General features: G+C 61.8%; 1 protein-coding gene across 1 annotated transcript; it reads right to left on the reverse strand.

The window, feature by feature from the left end:
* Nucleotides 1-1817: 1817 nt before the first annotated feature.
* Nucleotides 1818-3914, reverse strand: DERL3 (derlin 3). The gene is made up of 7 exons (XM_030836268.2): nt 3693-3914; nt 3500-3565; nt 3351-3424; nt 3159-3252; nt 2550-2745; nt 2003-2093; nt 1818-1899 (listed from the first exon to the last, which is right to left on the reverse strand). Exons 1-7 carry the CDS (start codon nt 3783-3785, stop codon nt 1818-1820), a joined length of 696 nt encoding a protein of 231 aa, XP_030692128.1. The 5' UTR covers nt 3786-3914.
* Nucleotides 3915-11351: the final 7437 nt, after the last annotated feature.

The following is an 11351-nucleotide window of genomic DNA, read 5'->3' on the forward strand; positions in this document are numbered from 1 at the left end:
CTGCTTGCCCCATCAGCCACAGCCCCGCCCCCAGCCAGGCGCATGCTTCTCTGGTCCTTGGAGAGGCCCCGTCTTGTGTGGTCGTTGAGGGCGTGTTGCCAGCCCGGGTGCCTGTGCCCAGCTGTTCAGCTCCAGCAGGTGTGCACTGCTCTCGCCACACCTCCTAGCACCTCACACATAACAGGTGGACTGGGCCCCATCTCCACCCCCAGCTGATGCTGTGGCCAGGCCAGCCCCTCCCTCTGCGCAGGTTGTGAGGAATAACAGGAGCAGTACACCCAACCTGGCACCAACTCGAAGAGTGATGCAGCTCTGCATCCTCTTCTGTAATGTGGAAGGGTCCCCACTCTGCCTGGGATGTGGGACCCAGGAGGATGGCACATGGGGGCCTCCTCACTGGGCCAGGCACCACAGGGTGACCCAGGCACAGCTACAGTCTAACTGAAGACCATGGACCCAGACCCTGCACCTTCAGTTGCTGGCAGGGCTGAGGGTCAGGACTGCTCTGCTCCCCGGAGCATGGCTGGGGCCCCATGGCACCCGGTAGCCAGCCCAAGCCCCATACTGGGCAGGGGCAGAGCTCTGAAGGTTCTTGCTGTGAGATGTGGGGTGAGATGGGCCTGGTGTCTGGGCTGGGGCGGGGGTGGTGGTGGGCCTCGTGAGCACGTCCTAAGAATTTGTACTCCAGCCACTGCCCTTCATCCAGGAGTGGAACTTGCTGGACCCCAAGCAAGGAGACAGCTGGGCTTCACTGGAAGGCCCTGAACAAAGAGGAAGGCTCCAGGCCCAGCTGGCTTTGGAGACAAGTGGGCTCCACTGCTGAGGTGTGTGTTCAGGCTTGGGAGGTGGCCCAAGCCCCCAGCTGGTGGGTGGAACACACCCTGCCTGCCTCAGCCCACTGGCCAGGCTGGCCACCTGCCCACTGCTGAGCCCACTGCTGCTCCAAAGGTTTCACTACAATGTCAAGGTCCAATTCTATGGCGAATACTTCTGTCATCTGTGAACGTGACAGCTGGTGGCTGGAGGAGCCCTCGTGCTGGTGACGATCCAGGAATAAACCATGGGGACTGGTCATCTGATGCAAGTGAGCTGTGGGCCAGAGGAGGCTTCCGCGTCCTCAGTTGAAAATGGCAGGGGCAGAGCTTCCCAGAGGTCTCTGCCTCAGCCGTTGGACTCTGCTAAGGTGACACTTAAGGCTTTGGGGTCACAGAAAGGGCCTGCCCCCTTTCTGCATTTGGCCCTGTGGGTACTTAGCCAGTCCTTTAGCTGCTTAGCTGGAAAATGAGGCAAAGCTCCCCTTGTGGGTTGCTGGTGAGGGACAGGAGGGGCCTAGGGAGGCATCAGCTTGAGGGCCCCTCGGGCAGCAGCCACCACAGAATGGGCTCAGCATGGCCAGCTAGCCCAGTCCTGGCCCCGCCACCAAGATCTGACACTCCTCACTGAAGGCTGATTGATGCACAGTCAGGGTGGGGATGAGAGCTCAAAGTTCTGCTGGGCAATTGTGGGTAGGTTCTGGACCCTCTCTGGGCCTCCCATCCTACCACCTGCTCTTGGTCTGAGAGAGCAGGTCAGGCTTGGTGGCCCTTGGTCAAGGCCAGCAGCACCTACCCTGCATGGAAAGGTGTGGCCGGCTGAGGCAGGAGGGCCAGTGCTGTGTGTGAAGAGGATGCAGGTCATTGTTTATTCGGGTGGGCCCTGGGCATGGCCCAGCCTCCAGGACAGGTAGCTGTGCTACAAGCCAGGGTTGTGGGGGGAATGCAGTCCTGCCAGAGGCCAGGAAGATGGGCCCCTGGGACTGGCCCTGGCCTTGGGTGGGGTCACTGCTGCAGGGGTCCTGGCTGCTCCTCAGGGAGGGGCAGGTAATTGGGGTCCTCCTCTGGGGCATCCAGTAACAGCTTCCTGTGGGGAGGGGCCCACGCTGAGCTTCAGCCAACAGGGGTTCCCCCATGGGGTAGGGAACCATCTGGGGGGGAGTAGGGAGGGCTGTCATCTTAGCACTCACAGGAAGCCAGGGGTCAGCAGCAGCCTCTTGCCACCAGGCTGGTTGGGGAAGACATCCTCCAGGAAATAGTAGATGTGGCCCACAACGATCCCTGTGGGAGAGCCACCAACTGCTGAAGCCACCCTCCACAGCCCAGAGCCCACGGCCAGTGCAGCCCTGAAGGCCCCAGAGCACGGGTGACCAATGTCCTACACAGACTGCCAGCCCAGGGTGGGGCCAGGATTGGCCCAGAAGAGGGCAGGTCCTGGGAGGGGGTCAGGCCTGAGAACATGGGAGGAATGGGAGCCATGAAGCAGGAACCCTGACCCACCCATCCCCACCGGGGTCAGAACCTACACAAGCACCAGCAAGCAGGTGAGGCCTGAAGAAGTAAAACCAATAGGCTGGCTTGTTTGAGGGGCTGGAAGAACAGGGTAGCCGTGAGGGCAGGAAGAGGCAGTGGGGACAGATGAGAGGTCCAGGGCAGGTGGACGGGGGGCTCTGGCCAAGCAGACCCTCAGGTCCCTGACAGCCTGCTTGGGGAAGGCTGGATGGACAGCAGGCTCACCCAGAAGGTCCACGAGGATTGAGTTGCCCAGCAGCATTGAGAAGCCCATGAGCGCCCAGGGCAGGAATGGCGCCTGGAAGGTGAGGAGGCCGAAGAAGTTGACCCTCACCCGGGGGCTGCGGCGGCTCCATACGTATACCAGCATGGCTGTGAGGGCCTGGCCCAGGAAGAAGAGGCTGCCCAGGAGCCCCAGCAGCTGGGCCAGAGTCAAGGCCTCATGCCCTGCCCAGGGCCCCTCTGACTTCCTAAACCCCTGGAACCCTCCTGCTGGCTGGTTTCTCTTCCCAATCTAAGGCCACATTGTGGCCTCCAGGGGCCACCTGATCTGCACTGCCTCTCCACCTCACCCCAGGCTCCACTACTGGTCATTCCTGGCCCCAGTTCCTCCTGGATACTGGCATTCAGGGCTCAGAGCCCCGGGTACCCCACCGTGTGGCATTTTGGGTACAGCACTGGACCTAGCCCTGGCACCTGGAGCTGAGCACGCGATGCACGCTCAATACAGCCTAAACTGTTGGAAGCGACTCTGTCCCTCTCCAGCCGGCGCTCAAGCCGGGCCCCAGGGCCAGCACAGGCTGGGCCCAGAGGTTCCAGAGCCCGGAAGGATACGATCATAAGGACACCCCCGAAGAGAAACATGAAGACGAAGTCGGCCGTGCGGCCGCGGAAGGAACCCTCCTCCAGCAGACGGCAGTAGCGAAACCTGCGGCGTCCGTATAGGAAGTGCCTCCCAGCGGAGCTCAGTTTCCCCGCTCCCGCTGCCCCACCCCCACCCCCGCCTCCCAGGCCCGCGGAGGATACACGAAGAGCATGTTGAAGAAGAAGCTGAATCCCAGGGGCCCGAAGAAGAGGAAGTTGGTGACGAGCCTCCAGACCTGCATGGGGGCGGGCGGTCAGGCGCGGGGCGGGCGGGGCTGGGCTAGCAGGTGCAAGGGGCGGGGCGGCCTCACCTGGAACTTCCGGAACACGAGGTGCGGATTAAAGTAGAGCTGGAAAGGGCTGAGGAGTTCCAGCTGCTGCGGAACCAGGGGGCGTCAGGAACTGCCCCCCGGCGGGGGGGGTGGGGGTGGGGGTGGGTGGTCCAACCGTAACCATGGCAACCCCAGGGCTGTAACCATGGCGATACCCGCCCGCCCGGCTCACCACGGCGGCGGTGGTGAGGACGCAGGCTGCGGTGTAGGTCCGCGTCACCGCCGGCACCTGCAGGAACTCGGTCGCCATCCCCTGCCACGCCATTGAACCTTCTCAGGAACGCGTGGCCCCACCGCCGAGCGCTCTTAACCTGCCTCCAAACCCCGCCTTCCTGTCTTCGACCAATCCTCATCTGAGGTGCAGCGCGCCCGGGCTAGAGGGAGGGGTGTTGGGACAGGTAACCAATAGGAGGAGGAAGCAGGAAGCCTGGGGCAGGATGGGGGCGTGGGCGGGTCGGGACTCGTGGCCAATGAGCAAGCCCCACGGTTGAGCACGTGGCGCTTGTTGTGGTGACTGCGGCTGCGGCGCGGGAGAATATGTGGCCAATGAGGAACAGGGCACTTCGCGGCAAACTAGGGGAGGACCAATAGCGAGGACCCACGAGCCACCCTGGGGGCGAGGCTAGGAGTGCTTGCTCGAGGAGGCCCCGGGAGACTAAAGGGGCGGGGCCACGCGGGGCGTGGGCGGGGCGGAACCCGGAGCTCGGGCGCCCTGATATGTCGATCCACCTGGCTTGGCCGGCGACCCGGGCCGTCCTTCTTCCCTCGGGAACAAGAGCAGCGAAGGAGGCGCTCAGCCGCGAGTCCAAATCCCCCCGCACGTCCAGGCCCTGCTGAAACTGCCGGCTCCTTGGGAAGCCCCACGAAGGCCGCCGGAGGAGGGGCCAGGCTCGGGACTTGCAGCCCCGGTGACGAGGCAGGCTGGAGAGGACCTTGTTATTTTGATGGAAAAGGGAAACTCCATTTATTCATTCTAATGAACAAAGTCAATCATTTATTGAGCACCGACCATGTGCCAGGCACTGTTCTGGATGCTGAAGACACAAAGGCCAACAAAAGATGCCATTCCCTCCTGCCCTCCTGGTGTAGCCAAGGAGACAGGCCGTCATGGTCTTGTGCTAAGATGAGAGATAGTGTTTGCAGGACAGCGCGCTAACGGAAATATCAGCCAAGTGGAGACTGGAGGGTTGGGTAGTGTGCCCCATGCCAGGTGGGGTGATCTGGGAATCCTCTGTGAAGAGGTGATGTTTGATTGTCACTGCTGTGAGCACGGTAGACTGCCAGAGGAATCGGTGAGCAAGGTATGATGCAAGGGACGCTGGTGGCTTGGGCAGGGTGGAGCCTGGAAGGCCAGGAGGGGCGGGATGTGGTTTGCCAGCAGACTAGACAGAGCTGTGAGAGAGGAGTCAAGCGTGACTTTGAGGCCTGAGCTGCAGGGTGGATGGAAGGCGGTGGCCTTTACTGAGCTGGAGAATGCTTGGGAGAAAGGCAGGCAGATGGAGAGTCCTGTTCTGGCCTCACTGAGTTTGGGGCATCTGTATGACATCCGTGTGGAAAAACCCAAGTGTGGTGTTGGAGGAGATGTCAGGCAGGCTGTCCAAGTGTGGGTAGCAGCCTTCATTAGACCAATGACATTTGTAGCCTTGGGCCTGCGTGAGATGCCCAAGGGGCGAGGCCAGGCCTGGGCAGCTCGACCTTCATTAGTTAGAGAGAGAAGGCAGACAGCCAGGGAAGCAGGGAGACCAGGGAGGCTGCAGCAGAACCAGGAAAAGGCTGCAGGGACAAGGTAGTGAAAAGCCCTGGGAGTCGTGGCCTGGGAAGCCACGCCAAGGTCCCTGGATAATGGCGGCCATGAGGGAGAGGAAGGTGCCCGGACCTTTACCGGGAGCTCAACTTTGGACTCGAGTGTGGCAGGTGAGGGAAGCCCTGCGCTGGACCCTGAGTCCCCCAGGGAGACTGGAGTGGGGAGAACCAGCCGAGATACCTTGTTATTTTGGTGGAAAAGAGAAACTCCATTTCAGGTGGATCCGAGGAGGGCTGAGGGGTCCCCTGGGGAGTGGCACCTGGAGGCCCACTTGGGAGGGGCGGGGAGGGAGAGGCTGGGAGCACGAAGGAGGTGTGCATTGGGTTCAGGAGTGAGGAGAGGTCAGTCTGATACAGCAGGAGTTGGACCAAGGGCTGAGAGGCTGGTGGGAGCAAGCTGATAAGGCCCCCTCAGACAGCCTCCATTTTCCAGCAAAGCAGATCTAGGTCACGTTCGAGGTGACACCGTCGGAGCAGATCCCACCCAGGTGGGATCCCACCCAGGTGGAGGTGCGGCTGCAGGGCTGGGATCCAGGGCCTCAGACATCAGGGCGGGCGCCTGCCAGGCTTGAAGGAGCCAGCGAGGGTGTCGGGTTTCCTGTCTGCACGGGGAAGGGGAGGCATTCCTGCCTCCGGGCCCTCAGCAAGCAGGCACTGGCTGGCCCTCCGCTCAGGGTCAGGCTGGGACTAACGGAGGGGCCGTCATGTGATAGGGGTGTCTGTCTCTCCCCTTCGATGGGGCTGATAAGGCAGGAGCCGGGTTTGGGGCTGGAGAAGCACATTCCTGGGAGACAGAGCCCAGGGTGGGGGCGGGACATGCTGGGAGCAGCTGCGGGGTTCTACTGCACATCTTCCCTTCTCAGGCCCAGGGTATGCTCAGGTGGGGATTGAGGCCCCTAGGAGGCAGAGCAGGGCCTGGGGCAGACTGTCACCACCAGTCCAGGCTTTCACATCCAGTGTCAGGCGCAGGACAGGCCACTCGAGAGGCACCGGGCCCGCTGCTCCGACCCCTGGCACCTCCAGACAGTTAATTACAGAGAGAAGGCCTGGGTGAGCCAGGCAGGCGGGGTGCTGGATGCTAATGGCTGTGTAGCCATCTGTCTGTCCTGAGCAGCAGGGCAGCAGGCCTGCCCGAGGGGCCGCCTCCTCTTTCCTGGGCTGAGGACTATGGCAGGAGGCGGGCCTGTGGCGAGGTGAAGATGGGCCTGCTCTCCAAGCCACCTCGCTGGCCTCAGGACCCTGCCTGCTACCGAGCAAGGAGCCCAGGTCTGGGGACAGGTGCCCAGGTCCGGGGACACCCGAAGACCCCTGATTTCTCTGTCCAGGCTCTCCAGTGCCTACAGGCAGGACAGCACCTGCTGCGTGCCCATCAAGCTGGCCTTCTTCCTCACAGGGCTCGTACACCAGGAGAGGCCCTCATGAGACCCCAATGACAACCCCAAACCCTGGAGCCAACCCTGACTCCCACTCCCCGGCCCCACAGGGAACCCTCCAGTCCTTTCCCCACCTCTTATTCAGCATCCCTCTCCTGGGACAGCCCAGATCTGACTTATTCAGTCACTCATTTCCCTCCCTACCAGCCTAGACGTTCTGTTAAAAGGAGAGGGAGAGAGGGTGATAGAAATGCCCCCTACTCCAGGAAGCCCTCCCTGAAGGGACCAGAGCTCACCTACCTTCTGTTAGGGCCCCACACACTCAAATTTTAGATGTATTTTATTCCGAAAGCAGCACGTGCCCATGGTAACAGCTGGCAAGAAGCAGAAACAAGGTGAGTGCTGGAGGCACTGTGTCTTCCTGTGGATAACATGTGGCACCCCTCGCGGGGCCTTTCCTCAGGGGCTGCGAGCTCAGTGCCCACCCCCTCCCAGCATATGGACTACGCCCCCAACTGCTGTGGGTGGGTCTCACCGCAGCTCCAGCCAGTGCCCCCAGGAGCAGCTGTGTCCCCGGTGGCCCTTCCTGTCTGGGTCATGGGATATTTTTAGCACTGAGTCCGGAACTCACTCGGCAGCAGCTGCTCGTGACCGGAGCATAAGAACAACAAACCGTCCAGGTGGGCTATGTCAGGCCTGCCCGGCAGAGGGGGCGACTTGGGCCTGGCCTTCTGAGCCTGGTAGCAGAATCGACTTTCCAGGAATTTGAGGGTCTCTGGGTGGGCTGGGGAGGGAGGAGGCAGTCAGGATAGAGGAAGAGTAAGCATTAGCCAGGCCCGACAGGAGAGCAGCTTGTGCAAATGTCTTGAGATGGCATGGAGGGACAGAGGCAGGGAAGGAGCTGCATATGATGAGAGACTGGCTGACAGGCCCTGTAGGTGATGGTCTCTGTCCCAAGGGCAGTGAAGAGCCCCAGGTGAGGTTAGGATCAGATGGCGGCTCTTTGGAGAAAGCAGGGGTCAGAGGGGAAGATGGCTGCGGCCTGCAGTGGTGGGCACGTGACAGCGAGGGTGACAGGGTCAAGGAGGCGGAAGGCATAGACCTTAGTGAGTGCTTGGCGAGGGGGCTGAGATGTAGGGGAGGGCCAGGTTTGGGAGGGAGAGCCCCTGTTGGTTTGGGACAGGCCGAGTTAGGGGTCCCGGGGGGACAGGACCGCTCAGGGAAGCCCTCCCTGGCCTCCCCAGCCCTGCCCTCCCAGCTCCTTTCCTTCACCCTTCTCCAGCTGTGGTTCAGAGACAAAAACCTCTCTGCCACCTCTGGGCTCCTGCCATGTCTCTGACAGGCGACTCTGCTCCTTGGATGCTCCCCTGCTGAGTAGCTGGGGTGTGGGACTCCCCGCCTGGACCCCGGTTTCTCTATCTCTGACCCTCAGTGGCTGGATGAGATGGTCCCTCCCCAGCCCCAGCTGCCAGACCAGCCTGACCTTCAATGCCCGGCTGTCATGACCCTCATCAGTTGCCCCTCATTCCACTCACTGCTGTGGCCACTACCTGACCATCAAAGCCGCCTCCAGCCAGAGCCCCAGAGCAGCTGGCGGTGCCCCCCCCCCCCGCCCCCTCCACCTCAGCTATTTTCGAGCTCAGTGTGGCTGTGGGGTTGTGTTTTGGAAGAAAATTATCTGCTTGGCTGAATCAGCCAAATGGCAGGGCCGGGGATGCGAGTTCATGGAGATACAGTGAAAAGACTGTGTGGTCCCACACGGGTCTGCTGCCCACCTGCACACCCGGGGATGCACGTGGGATCCGGTCCGTGTGGAACCTGAGGCCACACTGTCCCACGGTCTTCCTACCCATAGCCTGCCTGCCAGATCATCAGGCAGTTCCCATCTGTGGTCTGGCAAGGACCTGGAAGGACAGGGGCCACCACTCTGGGAGCCCTGCCCAGAAAGTGACTGAGTGCTCAGAGCAGGTGGATGGAGAAGCTCAGAAAGGCCCTGGGCTCCCCCATCTCCCACCTGGCTTATACCCCCGACACCCCTGCCAAGCAGCCCAGGCCCTGCTCACATACCGGGGAGGTTGAGCCCCAGGCCAGGTGCTCGCTCAGACCCTGGGACAGGAACCCTGCGTCCTTGTACCCCTCCACCCCACCCCCCGCCCCAGATACCACCACAAGCCCCGCCTCCACATTTCACTCAAGATGTTCTCCCAGCCTCGCATGCCCTTCACCTGTGTGAGGTATTAGGGCCTCTTTAAGAAAACAAATGCAAAATTACAAGTCCAAGATTAGGTACAAAAGTACCTCATTTGTTTAGAATGAGGACACGAACAAAACAAGCAACAAGTTCACAAAAGTTAACAAGTAGCACTCAATATCAAACCCAGGAAAAATCCCCTCCCCGGTCAGAAGCTGTGCCTGTGTCAGGCGGGGGCTGGTGAAAGAAGCAGCGGGCGTTAACCAGGCCCCTGGGGAAACTGAGGCTGGGGTGTGGGGAGGGCATGGGGAAGGGGTGAGGGTGGGCCCAGGAAGGGGTGGGCTGCCTGTTCAGCTCCATCCCAAACCTGCACCAGGTGGCCCAGCCACAGGGGACTGGCCACCACTTTGGTGTCCTCCCCTCTTCCCCCACCATGGGCCCTGCTGGGAGGGGGCCTCCCCCACCAGGGAATGCAGGCGTCAGCACTTCAGACTCTGTCTAACCGCCATCCCCACCCCCGCCTCCCACCCTTCCCCTCCAGATGTGGGCACAGCTGTATTTTTAGAACAGCCAACCCCGAGGACATTCTTTGCTTCTAATTAAGATGGCTTTAAACCTCCTATCCGCAATCAGCTCTACTGTTCAGTCCTCAGATATCAAAGGGTGGCCAGGAGGGGCTGCTCGGCTGGTTGTTGCTTGGGGTTTCTTCTTTCTTTCTTAGTTTTGAATCGTTAAGTTGGAAATGTGACCCAGAACTGGAGTGGATGCCAGCTCTGAGGAGGAGGGAGAAGCTGGATTTGGGGTAGAGCCTGCAGGGGCTGCCCCTAGGCCTTGCCCTCCACACTCAGTCAGGCTGCAGCCCCTCATGTTCACCTACCCACAGGCAGGGTCTGTCTGGAGATCAAGAGAGGGCACAGTACCTGCCCTTAGGATGCTCAGTGCGGGCAGTCAACAGACACACCTGGGGCCTGAGGGTGCAGTGCCTGTGCAGGGGGCAGGTCAGTCGTCATGATGTCCCCATTTTACAGGTGAGCAAATGGAGCCTGGAGAGAGGAAGTACATGTTGGGACTGCAGGTACCCCATTGGTATCAGCTGCAGCCAGGCCTGTGGCCGGCCTGCTGTGCTTGGTGATGGCTCACTGCCCACCCTGACAGCCTGGTGCCCAAGGTCAGCTGGCCTCTGAACTCCAGCCAGTGCCTCCTTGGGAGGCTCCTGGTGTAGAGTAGAGTTGCCAGTCCAGGTGGGAGAAACAGGGAAGGCCTTGAACCACTCCCCAGCCCTTCCTGGAAAGCACAGCTGACAGATGAGGACGCTGAGGTCAGAGGGGAGGCAGTCGGGTCAAAGCAGGTCAGTCCACCCACCACCCACCCGGTGATGGATGCCCAGCTGATGGGCTGAAGGAGAGACCAGGGACCATCGGGGCCAGCCTGAGCCCAGGCTCCAGGGGTTAGGCCACGATCCAGACTCCTGTCCCACCCTTCATGGAGCAGAGAGGGGAGGCACACAGCGAGGCAGAGGCAGGGTGGGCTGGGTGTCAGACCGCCGAACTCCCGACCGAGGCCCTACCCCCCCCCACCCGGCCCCCGGCGGGGCGCGGTCTGGGTGCGCAGGACTAAGGAAACGAAATCACCTGGGGCTCGTGGAACAGGGGACGCCCGGGATCGGCCAGGACTCGGCGCCCAGGGACCGTGGGGGCAGCTCGCCCCGGAGTTCCCCGCACCTGGCGGGGCCCTGGCTCAGGCCTCTTGGTTTCCCTGCCACCGCGGAGCCCCGAGAGGTCTGACGACCCGCCGCGCCAACTCCCGAAGCGCGGGCTTTGTCGCCCCCTCGCGGCCGGAGCCGGTCTCGGCAGCGGGGACGGATCCCGGCAACTGGCGGGGGCGGCCTGGGAGGGCTAAATGGGGTCTGGAGGCCTAATCCGGGAGGCCTAATCCGGGGGTCAGCGGAGTCCCCGGGCCCGGGTAACAGTGGAGGCACCTTCTGGAGCAGGCTCGGGTCGACGAGGCGGCCTCGCCGCTTCTGCGGGGGTAGGAGCAGCCGGGGGCTCGGTGGAGCGCAGACCCGGTGGAGCCCTCCAGCCAGCTTTGCGGTATCGATTACCTTCGGTGCGAGCCGCTGTGTTCCCTGCCTCCCGCGGAGTGCCGGGGTGGATCCCCCTACTCCCCCCTCGCCGCCAGCTCTGGGCCTCAGTTTCCCCATCTGCAGAGTGACAGGCTCCGGAGTGTAGGAGGGAGCGTGGGTCGTGGCTCCCATGGCGGGGGAGGGGCGTCACCACCCACGTTGGCCTCCCTCCCGGAGCTCCTGAGCACTGGTGACTGAAAGCAGGCCACCCCTCCTCCCTTGACCCTGTTGCAGGAAAAATAGACATGAGAATTTTCTGATAAACAAGGAAAATAAGGAAACAATGAACAGGCTGGGGAAACAATATAAACAGGCCTGAAAGAGTTAAGTAATCTTGGTTAT

The sequence above is a fragment of the Globicephala melas genome, chromosome 13, assembly GCF_963455315.2.
Source record: "Globicephala melas chromosome 13, mGloMel1.2, whole genome shotgun sequence".
NCBI classification, from domain to species: Eukaryota; Metazoa; Chordata; class Mammalia; order Artiodactyla; family Delphinidae; genus Globicephala; species Globicephala melas.

Coding starts and splice junctions, on each gene's coding strand:
- DERL3 (XM_030836268.2), bottom strand. CDS start 3,785: ATGGCGTGGCAGGGGATGGCGACCGAGTTCCTGCAGGTGCCGGCGGTG. Junction 3,253..3,350: donor TTCTTCAACATGCTCTTCGT/GTATCCTCCGCG, acceptor CGGACGCCGCAG/GTTTCGCTACTGCCGTCTGC. Junction 2,746..3,158: donor TCGGGGGTGTCCTTATGATC/GTATCCTTCCGG, acceptor ACTCTGGCCCAG/CTGCTGGGGCTCCTGGGCAG.